Below are 18,305 nucleotides of genomic sequence, written 5' to 3' on the forward strand. Positions count from 1 at the left end.
TTGTGCGAAGAAGTTCAATTGCGGCGCGCGACAGAAATTATCCGCAAATTGATCATAACTCTAGCTATAATATTTGAAAAGAATAATTTTAAATAAAAATAAATTTATCTTCCTAATAAAATTTTAAATAATTTTTTTTTTTGTAAAGAAAGAATACTCTCACTATTTTACCCTCCCCTCCCCTTCCCTCCCTCTCCCTCTAGTACCTTCTCCTAGCCTCTGCCGCCCCTCCCCCGCCGCATCGCCAGCGCCCGGACCGCCAACACCGTCCGCCTCGGCTGCTTCACCTGCCTCTCCGGCGCCCGCCGCTCCTCCACTCTCTCCACCTCCTTAACCAACTCCACCGGGACGCGGCCCTCACCGTGGTGGTGATGGCTATGTGGCAGGCAACGGCGGAGGCGTCCGCCGCCGCCGCCACCGCCGCCACCGCCACCACCTCTAAAACTCGATCTCCAGCGGTATCAAACCAAAAAGGTCATTCATGCATCCTCCAACACCAACAAAACCAAAACTATAATACTTCCACGTGAGTAGTTGAATACGGAGCACATGAGTCAAGCAATTAATGAAATCCCGGCAAACCAAGGCACATGAATATTTATGTTATATAAATCTCTACGTATACTAATCTATATACTATTAATATATAAAATAATACATTCTACGTAATTTTTTACAACGTCCATATATATATATATAAACTCTTCATATAAATTAATATTTGAAAGTAATAAAATGTATNGCGGAGTGATAGTGCTTGTGACAGGGCATCTTACTGGGAAGGACAATGTGAAGAGGGACTTCACACAGTCCTTCTTCCTCGCCCCCCAGGAAAAGGGATTCTTTGTCCTGAATGATATATTCCGCTATGTCCCAGAGGCTGGCGAGGGCGAGGGCAAGGGTGAGGACGAGAGCATGAGGGTGAGAGGTAAGGCGGACCATTTCCGCCTTCGCCTCTACCTTCACTACTTTTTTCGGCGAGAGAAAAAAAGAAAGAACGAGAGAAACGAAGAGGAGAGAGAAAGAGGAGAGAGAAAAAATAATATGGGTATTTTGGTCAGTTTGCTGAAAATTGGGACCGAATCTGCAAAAATGAAAAAGGTAGCCCGATTTTGCAAAAGCCCAAAATAAGTGGATTTTTTATGCAAATTGGCCCTTTTTTATGACTTTTATTTTATCAGATGAAATGTTTATAAAATAAGATCTCATTTTTTTGAAAATGTAAAATACGATCAATATCTTTTAATCAAACTATTGCAATTGGATTTGTTTACATTGGTCGGTTCTAATTCAGCCCGATCTAAGAAGGCGAGATATGTGTGGGAGAAGACGAGATACATGGAAGATCGAAAGTATCAAGAAAAGAAGATTCAAAAACACTAATAAATAATTAACTCGATCTGATTTTAATTTCTGAATACGTTTTTCGCTGCCCTCCGATTCCAACTCAAACAATCATAAAACTATAATTCCTAAAAATTTTACTTTTTATTTTTTTACTTTTCATCTACCAAACATGCCTTAAGTGAAAATGTTGCCCTAGCCAACTTTCATTGGCTCCTTTTATCCCACAAAAAAAAAAAAAAAATCTCCAATGAGTGGGAGAAGGATTGATCCCATTTCCAGAAAAGGGAAGAGAAAGCAAAGTTCCCTCCCATGGTATTTTCCAATTTTGCCCCCAGCTAAAAGCATAACAAGGAAAGAGAGCTGTGTAAAGATCAGGGTCATAAAGGGTCAACAAGTGGAAATCTGACCTTGGGAATCCACAAACCCAACCCCTTACACCACACACAAACACAATATTTATATAAAAAAAGAAACAATTGTTGTTATTATTTACAATTTATTAATCTTATTCCTCTTCCTTTGAATCTTTTGGTTAAAAATTTACTAAGAACCCCTCAATTTCATAGAATTTTGTAATGGGACCTTCAACAATATTATTTCTTTATTGGCATTTATATGAGTTATTCTAATTAGTTAAGGAGGTGTTTGGTTTCTGAAAAAATTTAAAAAATTATTTTTTAAAAAACTATTTGTAAAAATTATTATTTTTTACATTATTTATTTATTTGATAAAAACTCTAAAATAGAATACATTACTTTTTCATAAGATCTAAACAATAAAGAAAAATAAAAAAAAAAAACTATATTTTCAAGAAATCAAACAGACAGAAAATATTTTTTCAGACAAACAACTATTTTCTTCGCTATTTTTTTTTTGGAAAAACAAACACCGTCTAAGCTAATGTTTTTAATAACTTTGTTTGCTACCACTTATTAACTATTTCAATTTTATTTTAAAATTAATTAAACTTATTAAATCTAACCAAAGTGTCTGTAGATTAAACAACAATTTTAATTTAATTGATTGATAGCACTCAAAAATTCAATTATAGCACTAAAAAAAACTATGAAGCGAATAATTACTCTAAAAACTTAAGCCGTTAGCAAATAATAATTTAATATTTTATATTTAATATCGTCCCTTATATTCCCTTGAGATTGTAATAGGTCGGGGCTAATGCCACTCAAAGTTACAAACATTTATTTTCTCTAAAATTTAGCGTTCGTTCGTTTGGTACTGAGATTCATATAACATTAATAATATAAAATAGAGTTAGGAAAAAAATATTGAGAAAAAAATGCTTCAATATTTTTTTTTAGTGAGAGGGTATGAAATGTATCATAACCAACTTATTGCGCTGTGCAAAATCACAGTATTACAGATGAAAATAAATACTGTAAAATTACACCACTAAATTAAAGAGGGGGAATTTCAGAACGGGCTACAATCGACGGATCTTCGTACATTTGTTCTAAATCTTTTCTACACCTCTTCTTCATCTTCCATTTGTATACCTTACTTTGTGCCAAAGCAAAAGCACCTAAGAATCCAAAGAAAAAAAAAAAAAAAAAAAAAAAGTTGCTTCTCCTCAATAGAGTCCATTAAATGCACACGCAAAATCCGCTTGGTGAATAAGCTATTACAAGGAGCTTCTTTTGGCTTTTGCACCACGCAGAGTTAGCTTAAGCCCTAAGTCTTTTACTTACATACATATCTCGTGAGGACTAAATAATAAATAAATAAAAGATGTGGGGCGCTTAAAAATTTGTAACCGCCGCAAAGAAGGGTCCCCAAAGAAACCGCTATTAAAAGAGTCGGTTCATGGGGAGGGGTGGTTGGCGTGAAATGACAGTTTTGCCCCTTACGTGGCCGCCACATGCAATGTGAAATGACCAAAATGGCCTTGTGGGATTATACTTGTAGATAATGTAAAGTAATAAAATGTCTAGAGAGAGGTGCTCTTTAATTTGTTTTGATGATCTAATGCGCAATTTATGGTAAAATTTAAAAAAATATAAATGTGTGTTTAGGTTCTTTAGTGATGGTTAATTTATTAGTTAAACTTTCTCTTTCTTAATCTAATAATTTAATTAGGATATAAGCAAGTGTGGATTGCAATTACTAACTAATTATTTAAAAAATATGTGCTAATAAGAAGGACGCGCTCATCGCACTTAAGAGTCCAACTACAATACTTATATATATATAGAGTACGGCTGGGATACTATTGATAGCACCAAGCGTTTGGTGCTATCAAGTTTTCTGCTGTTAAATTTAATCTTTTGATTATTTTCATCCGTTAGATTATACTATTAAACCAATAACGTACTCAATCCTAGAGGGCCCACACATCCTAATCGTACATTTTTTCATCCGAGAGTCAAAAATCTAATAGCACCAATAACGTGGTGTTATTGATAATATTACAACCTAGTTATATATATATATATAAAAATATAATATGTTTCGATTTGACTTAATCCACATGTACATTGGATCTACTATTGAATCTCCTACAATTAGATTTATAGCGGGCAGTAGTCTTAGTAAATTAGATTCAACCGAACTAATTTTATTAGTTTCCTGGTCTTGTCACAGGACAAAAAGTTAGGCCTATTTCAAACAGCATTCCCTCTTCGAAATATCTACACCATTAATACAGCATGTGAAAATCGAATCCATACCACTAGCTCTAATATCACTTATGGATATCGTAAGTACTAACCAACTATACTAAAAATATATGCTAATAGAAAGGGCGCACCTATTATGCTTAAGGGCTTAGTTACAGCGTTTACGAATTTCGATCTAACTCAACTTACAAAGACGTTGGTCTATTGTTGGATTTTTCACCACATTAGGTTTATTACATACTGCAAAAGTTGGATTTTGTACCTTTATTATATTTTTTGGATTTATTAATTATCAGGTGTAGTAAAAGAAAGAAAGCAGAGGTAGCACCAATGAGACAGAAAACATTAAAATGGGTGTATTGCATTATTTAGTCATGGAAGTTTAAGACAATGTTTATTTAGATTACAAGAGTTCAATTTACTTTACTTGGGACACTGAACTTCAATTTCTTTTTATACTGTGTCACTTTCTTAATTAGCTCCATATAAATTTTCAAATAAAGCAACAAAATTATAGCTAATGCAATTACCATTTATATATATCACTACTATATAATTTATCTCAATGAGACGATATATGTAGCTACTAATTTAGTTATCAAATTATTTTTTGGATGCAATGTAATAATTAAACTATTTTTTTATGATGATTTGATAGCTTGAACCAACCAACAATTATTGCCACATTATTTTGAATTGTCAGATTTTTTTATTTCGAAAATAAATAGAAAGTTTGAGTACCAGTGACAAAATTGAACTTGCAAATCAAACTAAATTCAGTGGCAAAATTTAAATTTCATTGTAAGTTAAGCAACATATATGATATAAACTGTCCAAATAAAATAAAATACAAATTCTCCTCTGAAATTTTATTTGAAAAATATTATTTTTGAAAAATTTAGATATCTTCTAACTTGTTCACGAAATTTCTTATCCCCCAATCAACCTGTGGAGTCAAACATCATCCTTTCCCTCATTAAATAATAATATTAAATAGAGATGCACACGTGTCACAATATCAGCCGTCCATACGATTTAAGAATTTAATTTCGAAACGTAACGCACATTCAAAGTCAAAACCAATTTTAATTGCCACCCAAGAAACGTACAAACGCGAGGGCAATTTCGTAAATTCAACAAGTATCCCCCGCCGGGGCATTTTCGTAATTTTACCCCGTGCACCGACCTTGTCCTTAGAAAGGGTCGGTTCACGGTGTCAAACTATAAATGCGCGAAAAATTCAAAAGCGCTTCTCCTACTAGCCGTTTACTTTGAATGCGTCCCCATTGCGCATAAATCCCCTGTTCTCTCGTCCCCTTCCGCAAAACCCTAGCGCCATGAATCCAATTCGAGCCGAGCTTCGCATGTCCGCGGCGGGGGAAGCGGCTCCGACGACCGAGTCCGCGGCGGAGATCGCCCCGATGCTGTTGCGGACTCGGAGCTCAGCGGTGGGCGCCAAAGATCGCGCCTTTGAGGTGCCCCTCGCCCCCGGATCGGATCTTGCTTCTGGGTTCTCGTCGTTGAGCGATTTGGTTCGGGGATTTAGGGTTTTCAGGCGGAGCGCCGCCCCCGCGAGGTTCCTCTGCTTCTCCGGCGGCGGGTGGGTCGACATCGCCCGCCATGTGTTCGACGTATTGCGTCAGGGGTTTGTTCGCGGGAGAACGTCGGTCGAAGCTTCGGTTGATGGGAAGCTGTGTGTGTTCGATTTCCTCAGGATGGTTCGGGTCGAATTGGAGACCGGTGAGGCGAATTCGATCGCGTGGATTGATGTTGACGGGAAGTGCTTCTTCCCGAGGACGGTGTTGGATGATCAGCGGAAAGATGCCTCCTTTCCCAAGCTAGAGATTGCAATAAGAATCGCCGGTGATTCTTCATCGTCGTCGTCGGATTGTAATTCCAAGAAGAAGCGAGATTTTGCAGCGAATTCCACTCAAGAATGGTCCGACGAGAGTCCCGAGGCGTCCGCCATGCTTACCTCAGAAAGAGTAACAAGATGGACCAATTTGGAAGCTCTTGATGGTGGGGATAGATACTACAAGGTTGTGGAGAAACTGTTTCTCGCCGGGATGCGGAGACACGCGCCGAACACCGTCGTGACGTCGATACGGAAATGCTCACATGCCAGCCGCTCGACAAATTGCCGATTGAGAGCCTTTCAGTTGCAGACGCAGATGATGGGGGCTGTGAGGGGTGATGGCAATGTGAAGTTTGGGTGGTTCGGCGGGTCCGCGAGTGATGTGGCCGCTATCGCGGCTCACGGGTTCGGAAAGCCAAACAATGGTTCACTCGGCCCCGAGGCCCATGGGGTTGGTGTCCACCTAACGCCACCGCATTCTCCGTATCGGAGGTAAGATGTTTCATAGTTCGTAGAGATAGTCCTTTGACTTTTGATGAATTGTAATTTGGGCTCTAAATTTTTCGGTTTAATGGATTAGTTCTCGACTTTTATGTAGGAATATGAAATTGCGAGGCAAGATGCTTCATAGTTCATAGAGAGAATCCCTGGACTTCTGATGAATTGTGATTTGGGGCTCTAAATTTTTTGTTTGAACGGATTAGTTCTCGACTTCTATGTAGGAATACAAAATTGCGACTAAAAGATTTATGATTTTACTCATGATTTTTTAGATGGTGATTCACTTCTGTGATAATCAAATTTCTTGTTACTGAAAAAATGCACCTATTGCTAATATCGCAAAAATCAGATACTAGTATTAACTGATAGTGAAAAAATTATTGAAGTTTAGGATTATTAGTACCTATAACCATCTATAACCATCTAGCAAGATCAATTTTTGATCACTCTCTTGTTTGCTTTCAGCGCCTTGTTATCAGAAGCTGACGAGAAAGGCGAGCAGCACATCGTGCTGTGCCGTGTCCTTATGGGGAGAACCGAGCAAGTTTCAGAAGGTTCGTCGCAGTTCCATCCTAGCAGCGACGAGTACGATAGCGGGGTCGACGACCTTAAAAACCCTAGATGGTATATTGTTTGGAGCACTCACATGAACACTCACATACTCCCTGAGTATGTTGTGACCTATAGGTCATCAAACAAACAACAAAGTATGTTCTCAATCTTCTCTTTTTTTCACTACAGGAAAACATATTAAAAAAAAGTTGTTAGATGTTCTCTGTTTTTGGTTGTGATGTACTGTTTGAATTTGTAGGTTCACAGAGGATAGCAACTACTGAGAGAAAACCTCTTGTGGTTGGTCTTTGCTTCCCTAAGCTATTTTCAGAGATTGGGAGTATTCTTCCATCATCAGGAGCACAAAATTTAGAGATTTGGTACAAGGATTTCAAGGTAAATTATAAATGCTAACTCGACACTTCATCCCCAACATCTGTTCAAGGCTCTATATATTTGCCTGGCTGGTGCTTTTGTGAAGATGTTGCTCGAGTATAACTCTTTGAAGAAGCATGAATGTTTTTTGTTACACGTGTTAAAGTATCCTATACAACTACTCATTGCAGAAGAAGCAAAAGCTTTAAATTGGTGTATTTGCTCATTGTGATTGAAAGCTTATCTTTAGCTACTCGCAACAAGACACTTGGAACCTTCTTCTTTTTTTTTTAACTTGTTAACAAAAAGACCAGTTTCTTTAAGCTTCTGCTTTTGGAGTAGACAATCTGTTCCAGAAATCAGAATTTTTAAGTCTCAAACATATACTTGTAACTGCAGGAAGGGAAGATGAGGAAGGACGTGTTCATCAAATCCTTGAGGGCCCTCGTCGGCGACAAAGCATTAGCTTCATTAATCAAGAAAATTCGGGGATACTAACGAATATCTGTTCGAAGGTGATGCTGTGATTGCTGTCGCTTCATTGCACAAGCGGACAGAAAATTATATGTGAATCTATTATCTTCTTCTTGGGGTGTCGTTGTTTTCCTTATGAAAAAAGGACAAGTGATCTTCACTTGGATGAAATCCAGAAATTTTGAGTTTCAGCGAATCAATTGTCCCTTCTACATCCCTGATAGAAGGGTGCAAGAATTACAATTACAAGTAGTTGAACTTTATACAATGTAAGAAGTGATGTTGTATTACAAACGCAGCAAATTGTAACTCATGGCCATTTTGTTGGTTCCATAAATGGATTTATACGTCGAACAACTCGAGTCGCATTTAGTTTGCATTTGAGCCAACTGAGAGAGCTGTTCATCTTCCAAAAGCTCACAGGGTTAAAAAGTAGGGTGCTGGTGATAGCTGCATCTTTGCTTAAACCATGCAGAGAATTTGGCTTTGAATAGTGTTTGGCGACAGTGAACTACGACAATGAGATGGATGATCTATTACAGGTAAATTGAAATGGTTACACACAAGTGGTACCGACTCGTAAAGTGGATTAATATCCCTGTGAGGAATCATTTCTCCAATTGACTAGTTGGACCATTAAGCATAAGTTGTGCTGTTGATTACTGTGAGCATTATTGTAAGTGAGATTCCAACACTACTGCAATGCTGGGAGAATAGATTCAGCAATTTGAAACCACTCAGATTATTCTTTGTGGAGCTGAGCAGTGTTAAAGCAAGCATAAGAATCTGTTGAAGCTTGATGATGCAGCAAAAGTTATCTCCAAAAGAATAAAGCTGAGAGTTGTTGAGATTTGAGTGGCAGGACATGAATCACCTTATTCAGCAATTATGTGTAGTAGTAATCTTCATGCATACATGTGTTTAGCTATGAGATTGTCACATATGGATATTTCTTGAATAATGTAGTGAAGTAAATGGAACTTCAACTAAAAGCTTGAAGATGCAATTAAAATTCCATTTTACGACGTGTTTAGCTTGCATAGTACTTCTATCGAACAACAGCGGGTGAAAAGTATCTAGCGATATGCTTCTCAGTTATATAGTCATGCAACTGTATTTCCTCGTAACTGCTTAGATCTGGTCGAGACCATGTTATTATGCGGCGATTCTAAATCCAAAGTTCTCTCAAATTTCTGAAATTTTGCACCTGAACTTAGAAACTCCAAAAAAAAAAAAAAAAAACAGAAATTGAAGAAGTTAGGCCTCTTTTGGATGCTACCTTTTTTTTCCTTTTTTCTTTTTTCCTTTCATGTTCTTGTTGTTTTACTAAAGTTATCTATAAGATATTATCCAAAAATGTAAGTTTTGATAGTAAACATTTTTTGTACGTTACTAATTGAAAGAGGCAACTCTATCTCTCTTTAATAGAACATTCTAGAATGCTCTATCCCTTTCCAATTCTCTACTAGCTAATGGAGCACTCTAGAAAACTCTAGGAACAAAGTGCTCCCTACTTGCTAATAGAGCACTTTAGTGAGTTCTAGAAGTAAGTACTCTAGAATATTCTAGAGTACTCATGTATGTAGGTTGGAGCCTATAAATAGGTGTGAGGCCTCCACACCAAGTGTGCAAGAGTGTGAGAGTGAAGAGTGTGAGTGAGGTAGTAGTGAAGAAAGGGTGTGAGTGGTGGTGTGAGGTAAGGAAGTTTTGTGAGGTGTAGTGTTAGTAGTGAAGTAGTGTGTGAGGTTTGTAGTCTTTTGGGTGTATGTGAATGAGAGTTATTTTGTGTGTATAATAAAGAGAGTTTTATTATTAGTCTCGTACGCCAATACTCTACAATTTGGTATCAAAGCCAGATTGTGGAAAATATTCTGCTAGTTAAGTCTGTGATATTCTGCCAGTCCAGGCAGTTAAATACCGATATAAGCAGAGATTCTGCTGGTGCACAGTCTGGGACTGTGAAGTTGGTTGGTCTGGGACGAGACTTACTTGGTTGACTGCTGGGCAATCACCAAGTCACTATGACAGATCTTGTTGGTACAACTAGCAGAATTAAGAAACTAAATAACCATAATTATGGTTATTAGCAAACCTGCACTGAGTCCTACCTATAAGGGCAGGACTTGTGGGAGGTAATCGGTGGTGCTGAAACAACTCCACTACCGAAGGAGAATGCAGAAGTGTTCAGAAAATGGCGTATCAAGGCAGGGAAGGCAATGTTCGTTCTGAAGACATCAATTGAAGAAGAGCTGCTGGAGCATATCAAAGAAGCAGATACACCCAAGGCTGCATGGGACACTCCCGCCTCGTTATTTTCAAAGAAGAACGATGCTCAACTTCAACTTCTGGAGAATGAGCTGATGACGATATCTCAGGGCAGCATGACGATTAGCCAGTACTTCATGAAGGTAAGATCTCTCTGCCGTGAAATTTCCCAATTAGATCCACAGTCAAAAATTAGTGACCAGCGGATGAAGAGAATTATTATTCACGGCCTAAAACCCGAATATAACGGGTTCATTACTGCTATTCGAGGCTGGCCCACTCAACCAACGTTGGTGGAACTAGAAAATTTACTGGCTAATCAGGAGACTCTAGCCAAACAGATGGCTGGAGTCTCACTGAAAACTGAAGAGGAGGCACTCTTCAGCAGTAGAAGAAAAGGTCGAGCAACAGGAGAGCCAAGAAATGTGAAACCGCTGAAGGAGTTCAGTGGGTCAAAACAAAGGTTGGAAGAGAGCCACCTGACAGGGGGAGTCCACAACCAGAAAGAGCAAAATACCTGGCAGTTTAAAGGCGACAAACGGCGAAGCGGAAAGTGTTACAACTGCGGCAAGAAAGGACACTTCGCCCGAGACTGTTGGCACATGAAGAAACAAGCACAAGGCAATATGGCAACATTAGGTGACCACCAAGTAGCATACAACAGTGAAGAAGAGTGGGATGCTGAAGCCTCCTTCGCCATCATAAAGCCAGAAGAAGACCGTCACTCAGACAAGGAGGAGGCTCTCAAAGAACAAAGGTTGAAAGACACTGCTGCAGAGGAGAAGACGGCGTCAGGGCAAGAAGAAAGTGGTCAACCTTCTACGGAGTCAACCAGTGACGAGTATCAACTCCAGAAGTCTCTGGAATCTTGGCGAACTGGCATGCATTATCAAACCCTAGAAGAAGATCGACTAAGCCAACTTGAAGATACAGGTACGCAGTTACGAAGATCTTCTAGGCAAAGAAAATTTAATCCTAAGTATGCAAATGCTGCTCTCGCCGAAGAAGAAGAGACTCCAAAAGAGCCAAACTCCTACGAAGAAGCAGTTACAAGTAAAGAGTGGAAGAACGCGATGGACGAAGAGATCCAGGCACTGAAGCAGAATCAAACTTGGGAGCTGGTACCAAAGCCAAAGGATGTGAAGCCTATATCATGTCGATGGGTATATAAAGTAAAGACTCGTCCAGATGGATCAGTAGAGAGGTACAAAGCTAGACTAGTTGCTCAAGGATTCTCACAGCAATATAGACTGGACTATGACGAGACATTCAGTCCGGTGGCTAAGATCACAACCGTACGAGTGTTGATAGCACTTCCCGCCAGCAAATCATGGAAGCTATGGTAAATGGACGTGAATAATGCATTCTTACATGGGGAGGTCGATCGAGACATATACATGGAGCAACCAAAAGGCTTCGAAAGTAAAACTCATCCTCAGTACGTGTGTAAGTTAAGGAAAGCCGTCCACGGACTAAAACAGGCACTAAGAGCATGGTATGACAAAATAGGTGAGTTCCTAGTGCAAAGCGGATATCAAGTTACACCTGCAGATTCAAGCTTATTCGTCAAGAAGCAACAGGAGAAGATATCCATCGTGCTGGTCTACGTGGATGACCTAATCATTACTAGAGATGATGAAGAGGAGATTAATAGCATAAGAGAGAATCTATCTATACGCTTTCAAATGAAGGAGCTCGGAGAACTGCGACACTTTCTTGGGCTCGAGGTGGAGCGCATTCCTATGTCAACAAAAGTACGCAAAGGATATTCTCCAAAGGTATGGCATGTTAAACTGTAAGCCTATCTCTACACCTATGGAGCCAAATATCAGATTATGTGCAGAAGAAGGGAAGGAATTGGCTAACTCAACTATGTATCGACAACTGGTCGGTAATTTAATATATCTAACTATGACCCGACTAGACATAGCTTATGCAGTTGGAGTAGTTAGTCGATACATGCAACGGCCAAAGAAACCCTATCTAGAAGCAGTTCGACGTATTCTAAGGTATATAAAAGGGACTATCGACTACGGCCTCCTGTATAGAAAAGGAGAGGCTTGTGAGCTCAGAGGCTACTGTGATGCTGACTATGCTGGAGATCATGATACAAGACGATCAACTACTAGATATGCATTCAACCTTGGTTCAGCAGTAGTCTCTTGGTGCAGTAAAAGACAACCGACTGTGTCGTTTTCTACAACTGAAGCTGAGTACAGGTCAGTAGCAATGGCGGTACAAGAGAGCACATGGTTGATGCAGTTGATGAATAACCTACATCAACCTACAGATTATGGAGTGGATCTCTACTGCGACAACCAATAAGCTATACGCCTCGCAGAGAATCCAGTCTTCCATGCAAGAACAAAGCACATAGAGATACATCATCACTTCATAAGAGAGAAGGTGCTGCAAGGAGAAATAAACATAGAACCAATCAAAACAAAAGAGCAAATAGCCGACATATTCACCAAAGGGCTAAGCACCGCAAAGTTCGAAGAATTCCGGAAGCAATTAGAAATGCTTAGCAAAGTAGCATTAAGAGAGAGTTAGAGTTGAGGGGGAGAATTGAAAGAGGCAACTCTCTCTCTCTCTTTAATAGAACATTCTAGAATGCTCTATCCTTTTCCAATTCTCTACTAGCTAATGGAGCACTCTAGAAAACTCTAGGAACAAAGTACTCTCTACTTGCTAATATAGCACTTTAGTGAGTTCTAGAAGCAAGTACTCTATAATATTCTAGAGTACTCATGTATATAGGTTGGAGCCTATAAATAGGTGTGAGGCTCCACACCAAGTGTGCAAGAGTGTGAGAGTGAAGAGTGTGAGTGAGGTAGTAGTGAAGAAAGGGTGTGAGTGGTGATGTGAGTAAGGAAGTTTTGTGAGGTGTAGTGTAAGTAGTGAAGTAGTGTGCGAGGTTTGTAGTCTTTTGGGTGTATGCGAATGAGAGTTATTTTGTGTGTGTAATAAAGAGAGTTTTATTATTAGTCTGGTACGTCAATACTCTACACTAATAACAATAAAAATTGAGAAGTCCTTTTTTGGCGCATCCTTTAAGGTCCTATTCAGATGCACGAATGTCTTATTTTAGATATACCTTGGTTTGCTAAATAAGTTATTATATTTGCTAAATAAAAAAAATATGATCAATCGTTTAGAATGGAGTAGCTATTTCACTTTCTTCTTTTTTTTTGAATAAGATAAATCATCTTATAAGTAAAATATAGTCCTGCCAAATTATGAAATAACAAGACCTTTCTAGAAGTAAAAAATTAAACTTTCTGTCTCTAATCACACCAAAAAGACGTTATACCGAATAAAATTATTCAAGAATAGCTAAATTCAATGTTCAAACAGGATCTAAAAAGGAGTAGCTAAAAGGAAAGTGAACCAAACACGCCCTAAGTTTATTTTGTTTTCGCTCGAGTTTTCAAGTAACACATGCTATGTCCTAGTTGAAGTTTTTTTTGGGCTTCTTTGTGGGCCAAACTTTGGACAAGCAATGCTACTTTTTTACACTAGCTTTAAGGCTTAATTACTTTCCTACTTAGTGTACTTTAGAGTCTTTTTCATTTGGCCTACTATACTTTTTTTTTTTTTTTTTTCAAATACTATATTGAACTACTTAGCATTTAAAAATGAAAAGAAAGTACTGGGTCAAATGAAAAGAGTTCTAAAATACAGTATGTATGAATATAATTAAACCTACTACAAATTAAAAGGAATTATCTATATTTGTGGACGGTGAAAGAGTAAAATATACACCCAAAAAGGGTATGTCTAACGCAGCATACATTTTATTGAAAAATGTTACATACACACGCCATGTAGAGGTAGGGATCCAAATAAGCCTGGGTTAGTGGAGCTCCTACCCTGGAGTAACAAGTTGGGGGACAAAATTAAGAAAAAAAAATAATAATTTATCTCGAATCCGTCCTAATCTATTACTATAATCTATTACTATATATTAAAGTAGAACCTTTTATGAACCCTTTGTGAAAAACTGACACATGGCGTTCCATATGCTTGCCACGTATCAAACTCAAATATAGAATAGCGATTTATTAGAAAACTCAAATATAGAATAGCGATTAAAAATCATATAAAATCAAATTAATTCATATAAAAATCGTGATTAAGTCACTATTAAAAATCAAATTAATTCTATAAAAATTAAGTCACGTGTCAAATTAATTCATATAAAAATCATAAGTCGCTATTTAAAAATCACTTCACTTCACTATTACTATATACTAAAATAGAACCCTTTATAAACCCTTTGTGAAAAACTGACACGTGGCGCTCCATATGCTTGCCACGTGTCAAACTCAAATATAGAATAGCGATTTATTAGAAAACTCAAATATAGAATAGCAATTGAAAATTATATAAAATCAAATTAATTCATATAAAAATCATGATTAAGTTACTATTAAAAATCAAATTAATTCTATAAAAATTAAGTCACGTGTCAAATTAATTCATATAAAAATCATAAGTCGCTATTTAAAAATCACTTCACTTCACTATTACTATATACTAAAATAGAACCCTTTATAAACCCTTTGTGAAAAACTGACACGTGGCGCTCCATATGCTTGCCACGTGTCAAACTCAAATATAGAATAGCGATTTATTAGAAAACTCAAATATAGAATAGCAATTGAAAATTATATAAAATCAAATTAATTCATATAAAAATCATGATTAAGTTACTATTAAAAATCAAATTAATTCTATAAAAATTAAGTCACGTGTCAANCAAATTAAGTCAAATCACACCAATTAAAGAATTAACTATAATTCTATTAGGAAACACTATTAAACACTATTATTATAATTATACTCAAATATAGAATAATAATTTTATTAAAAAACACTATTAAATCAGATTAAATCAAATTATACCAATCCTATTTTCATATTGAGACCGGGTAAGACAGTAAAAAATATATAATAACATATTGATTGCCATATATATATATATTACGTATTAAAATTAAAAAAAAAAAATTTACCGTATATTCTTATTTTACATATCAGAAATACCCGACCAAGTCATTTAAAAACCAAAACCGACCCGACCCGGGACCCGGGACCCGACCCGTTAGAAGCCTCTAGTTAATTCTACAAAGCTCCGCAGGAACAACTCACCGCACCCGCAAATTAGGACAAAAACCCTCGCCCCCACCATCGCTTCTCCCTCTCCCCTACATAAACCCTAGCGGAGACGCTCGCGTCTCCCCCGATCGAAGGAAAATCCCCCAAAATCGCTCCCACCATCGCTTCTCCCTCTCCCCTACATAAACCTCACAGACGCCTCTCCCCCCGATCGAAGGAAAATCCCCCAAAATCGCCCACCATCGCTTCTCCCTCTCCCCTACATAAACCTCACAGACGCCTCTCCCCCCGATCGAAGGAAAATCCCCCAAAATCGCCCGAAAATGGTAAGAAATTCTCCTCCGCCCCCTCGTTCCCGATCTTCTCGTCATCTTTTCTTCGTTTTCGATCGCTGTGTGAGCTTTTTCGATTCGATCGCAGAGCCAGGAGCAGGTGAATCCCAAGGCGTACCCTCTCGCCGATGCGCAGCTCACGATCACGATCCTCGATCTCATCCAACAAGCCGCGAACTACAAGCAGCTCAAGAAGGGGGCCAACGAAGGTTTCCCCCTTTGATTTGATGAGAAATTTGCGTCTATTTTTTTGGCGTTTGTTTTGATCTTGATTTGATGTTCGTTTTGTGGGGGTTTTGGATGTTTTGTTGTGCAGCGACGAAGACGCTGAATCGGGGGATATCGGAGTTCGTCGTGATGGCGGCGGATACGGAGCCCCTCGAGATCCTTCTCCATCTCCCATTGTTAGCAGAGGACAAGGTAACGAGTTTGTTGTTAACTAAGGATTAGTATGTTTGATTAATTGTTAGTATGTTATGTGTTGATCCTACAGCATTGTTATTCGGAAACCCTAGTTTACACCCCAAACACTTTTCTATGTGTGAATTGATGAAATGTTTATGTGTAATATATAATCCGTAAATGTTCAATGAACTATGATTTGTGTTTTCGCATAAACAGTAAGGTTGTGCTGGTGATTAATTTAATGTATCAACTTGCTTATTTCAAATTGGACTTAGGCAGTTGTTTGACATGGTTAATTGGCAGGTTAAAAAATGTGTAAACCAAGCCTTACTTGAATTATAGCACAATATTGGATTACCATTTCGAAATAGATTAATGGTGTTTTGACTCTGAAACCTACCATTTTGATTTAATATTGTATAATCTAATGGAATGTTTTGTTACTAGAGGGATATTCCTTGCAATATGTTCCGAACATTTTGTAGTTGGATTGTAGAACCAAAACTTTGAATTCGCCTATTTCAACAATACTGTAAGAACAAGTTGTAAAATCAAAACCACTAAACGTTCAAGTACCTTTTTCAAAATGCTAGTTACTTCAGGGGTAACATATATAAACAAGACGCCGATTATTTTACCTTGGAAATTTAGCAATCATGGCTTACTGTAGTTCTCAGTTTCATGATACCTGTTTAATGTACTTTTCGTAATTTTTGAAGTTTATGCACTCTTCGGACTTTGTACCACCTATGTCAAAAGTTGATTTGTCTTATCTTATTTTTGGAATGATCAGGATGTTTTTTTCTGTGATATACAGCAATCATCCTCTTTTGCCAATAATTTATTTGTTATTACAAGTTTAAGTTGGAAACGCATTATTGGCTTTTAGAAGTAATTTCCTTGTTGTATCCTTGTTGTAGAACTATTCCATTCCTTAGTTATTTGGAAAAAAGAAGCATGCTCATCTCATTATCAAAAGGCCTAGTACTGTTCTTCTTTTGGTGAAGTTCTTCGAATTAAAAGTGAATTGTGCATTTAGTGGTGTATGCTTATTTTTCTGCTCTCATATCATTCTCAGTGTCGAAGTTCCCACTAGAATATAGCAGGCTACTGTAAATACTATGATGTAGTATAGAACTAAGAATCAATATAGAGTGCTTTTGGAAGGACCAACCATTTTTTATTTCTTTTTTGTGTTGCCGATACGTCGGTCAACTCGGTCTCTGGCTTTTTTTCTTTACACAAATGAAATAATTTTTGGAAATCTCATAATTTCTCATACCAGGTTTTAGTTTTTCCTATTTACTATGCTCGAATTGCTGCTCAATTAAGTTATATATGTTGCTGTATTCTGGTTGTACCACTCGTTTTTTGAGTTTACTGTGCCAATGTCGCTGCTTGTACTGAAATTCACTCATTTGCTGAACAGAATGTGCCGTATGTATTTGTGCCTTCGAAGCAAGCTCTGGGCCGAGCATGCGGTGTCACGAGGCCTGTCATCGCATGCTCTGTGACTAGCAATGAAGGAAGCCAGTTGAAGTCCCAAATTCAGCAACTCAAGGTGATCTCTCTCTCTCTCTCTCTCTCTCTCTCTCGCAGTTTCTGATCTTCAGCTTGAACTTGCAAGTTCAGCATTTTAGTAGTTCAGTAAAGTTAAAAAAGTTCAATATCTGGTAATCTAACTTGGTCAATTTTGAAAAGAAAAAGATGGCAATATTTTGGCGTAAAATTCTTATTGTATATCTTTCTCAAAGCAAGGTAACAATAGTTAAAATAATGGATAATTCATTTGGTGATGAACCAAAGCACTTGATAAAGTAAATAAATGCAAATGTTATCCTCTCTATGATTTTTTTTTTGGGTTCAATATTTACATGTGAGTGAATAATTCTGAGAAATATTCTGCCAATCAAATTTTTGAAAAAAACTGGAGAATGTTCTGACTACGAAGTCAAATACAATATTTGGCTATTAGACAACTAATAAATTTTCTCAGGTCGAATAATATCTTATTCTTGTGCTCAAAAGCACGGTTATAATAATATCTAAAGAGTATAACATTCATTCATCCTAATGAATTGCAGGATGCAATTGAGAAGCTCCTCATCTAAGTAATCTCGAAGGAAACCTTTCAGCATGAAGGGCCCGGTTAGAGGGGGCTACAGCTTCTTCAGGGGCTTGGACTGATGATTGTCTAATGTTACGCAGAGTTAGTATTTATCGCCGTCTTTGTTTTTTATTATTTATCTTTGTTTTGTTCCATCGGCGATGTTTCGGGAGTTGAATGTTACCTTGTGTTTGCCAGGTGAGGATTGTTTGCTATGAATCAAATGATTTTAAGTATGAATGAATGGACATGCTAAGCTTAGTAATCTATATATAGTTTTGTAGCTCTTCAGATGACATTAGTTTCATCTAAATATGGGGTTTTGTTTTGTTTAAAA

General features: G+C 37.6%; 3 protein-coding genes across 3 annotated transcripts; all 3 read left to right on the top strand.

Annotated features, from left to right (window-relative positions):
• LOC109721808 (probable inactive poly [ADP-ribose] polymerase SRO2) lies at positions 5,219–8,095 on the top strand. The gene is made up of 4 exons (XM_020249600.1): positions 5,219–6,328; positions 6,803–7,044; positions 7,149–7,285; positions 7,664–8,095. Exons 1-4 carry the CDS (start codon positions 5,319–5,321, stop codon positions 7,760–7,762), a joined length of 1,488 nt encoding a protein of 495 aa, XP_020105189.1. The 5' UTR covers positions 5,219–5,318; the 3' UTR covers positions 7,763–8,095.
• On the top strand, positions 11,350–12,328 carry LOC109721092 (uncharacterized mitochondrial protein AtMg00810-like). Its single transcript, XM_020248509.1, has 2 exons — positions 11,350–11,781; positions 11,825–12,328. Exons 1-2 carry the CDS (start codon positions 11,350–11,352, stop codon positions 12,326–12,328), a joined length of 936 nt encoding a protein of 311 aa, XP_020104098.1.
• On the top strand, positions 15,201–18,305 carry LOC109720934 (NHP2-like protein 1). The gene is made up of 5 exons (XM_020248302.1): positions 15,201–15,450; positions 15,545–15,665; positions 15,773–15,876; positions 17,291–17,422; positions 17,946–18,305. Exons 1-5 carry the CDS (start codon positions 15,448–15,450, stop codon positions 17,970–17,972), a joined length of 387 nt encoding a protein of 128 aa, XP_020103891.1. The 5' UTR covers positions 15,201–15,447; the 3' UTR covers positions 17,973–18,305.

Source organism: Ananas comosus, linkage group 15 (assembly GCF_001540865.1).
Source record: "Ananas comosus cultivar F153 linkage group 15, ASM154086v1, whole genome shotgun sequence".
Taxonomy (NCBI): domain Eukaryota; kingdom Viridiplantae; phylum Streptophyta; class Magnoliopsida; order Poales; family Bromeliaceae; genus Ananas; species Ananas comosus.

Bases quoted from the DNA above. Each gene is read 5' to 3' on its own strand.
- LOC109721808 (XM_020249600.1), top strand. From the start codon at position 5,319: ATGAATCCAATTCGAGCCGAGCTTCGCATGTCCGCGGCGGGGGAAGCG. The intron at 7,045-7,148 runs GTATGTTCTCAA...TTGAATTTGTAG, and splicing joins GTCATCAAACAAACAACAAA to GTTCACAGAGGATAGCAACT. The intron at 7,286-7,663 runs GTAAATTATAAA...TTGTAACTGCAG, and splicing joins TTTGGTACAAGGATTTCAAG to GAAGGGAAGATGAGGAAGGA.
- LOC109721092 (XM_020248509.1), top strand. From the start codon at position 11,350: ATGGACGTGAATAATGCATTCTTACATGGGGAGGTCGATCGAGACATA. The intron at 11,782-11,824 runs GTATGGCATGTT...ACACCTATGGAG, and splicing joins GCAAAGGATATTCTCCAAAG to CCAAATATCAGATTATGTGC.
- LOC109720934 (XM_020248302.1), top strand. The intron at 15,666-15,772 runs GTTTCCCCCTTT...TTTGTTGTGCAG, and splicing joins CAAGAAGGGGGCCAACGAAG to CGACGAAGACGCTGAATCGG. The intron at 17,423-17,945 runs GTGATCTCTCTC...AATGAATTGCAG, and splicing joins CCCAAATTCAGCAACTCAAG to GATGCAATTGAGAAGCTCCT.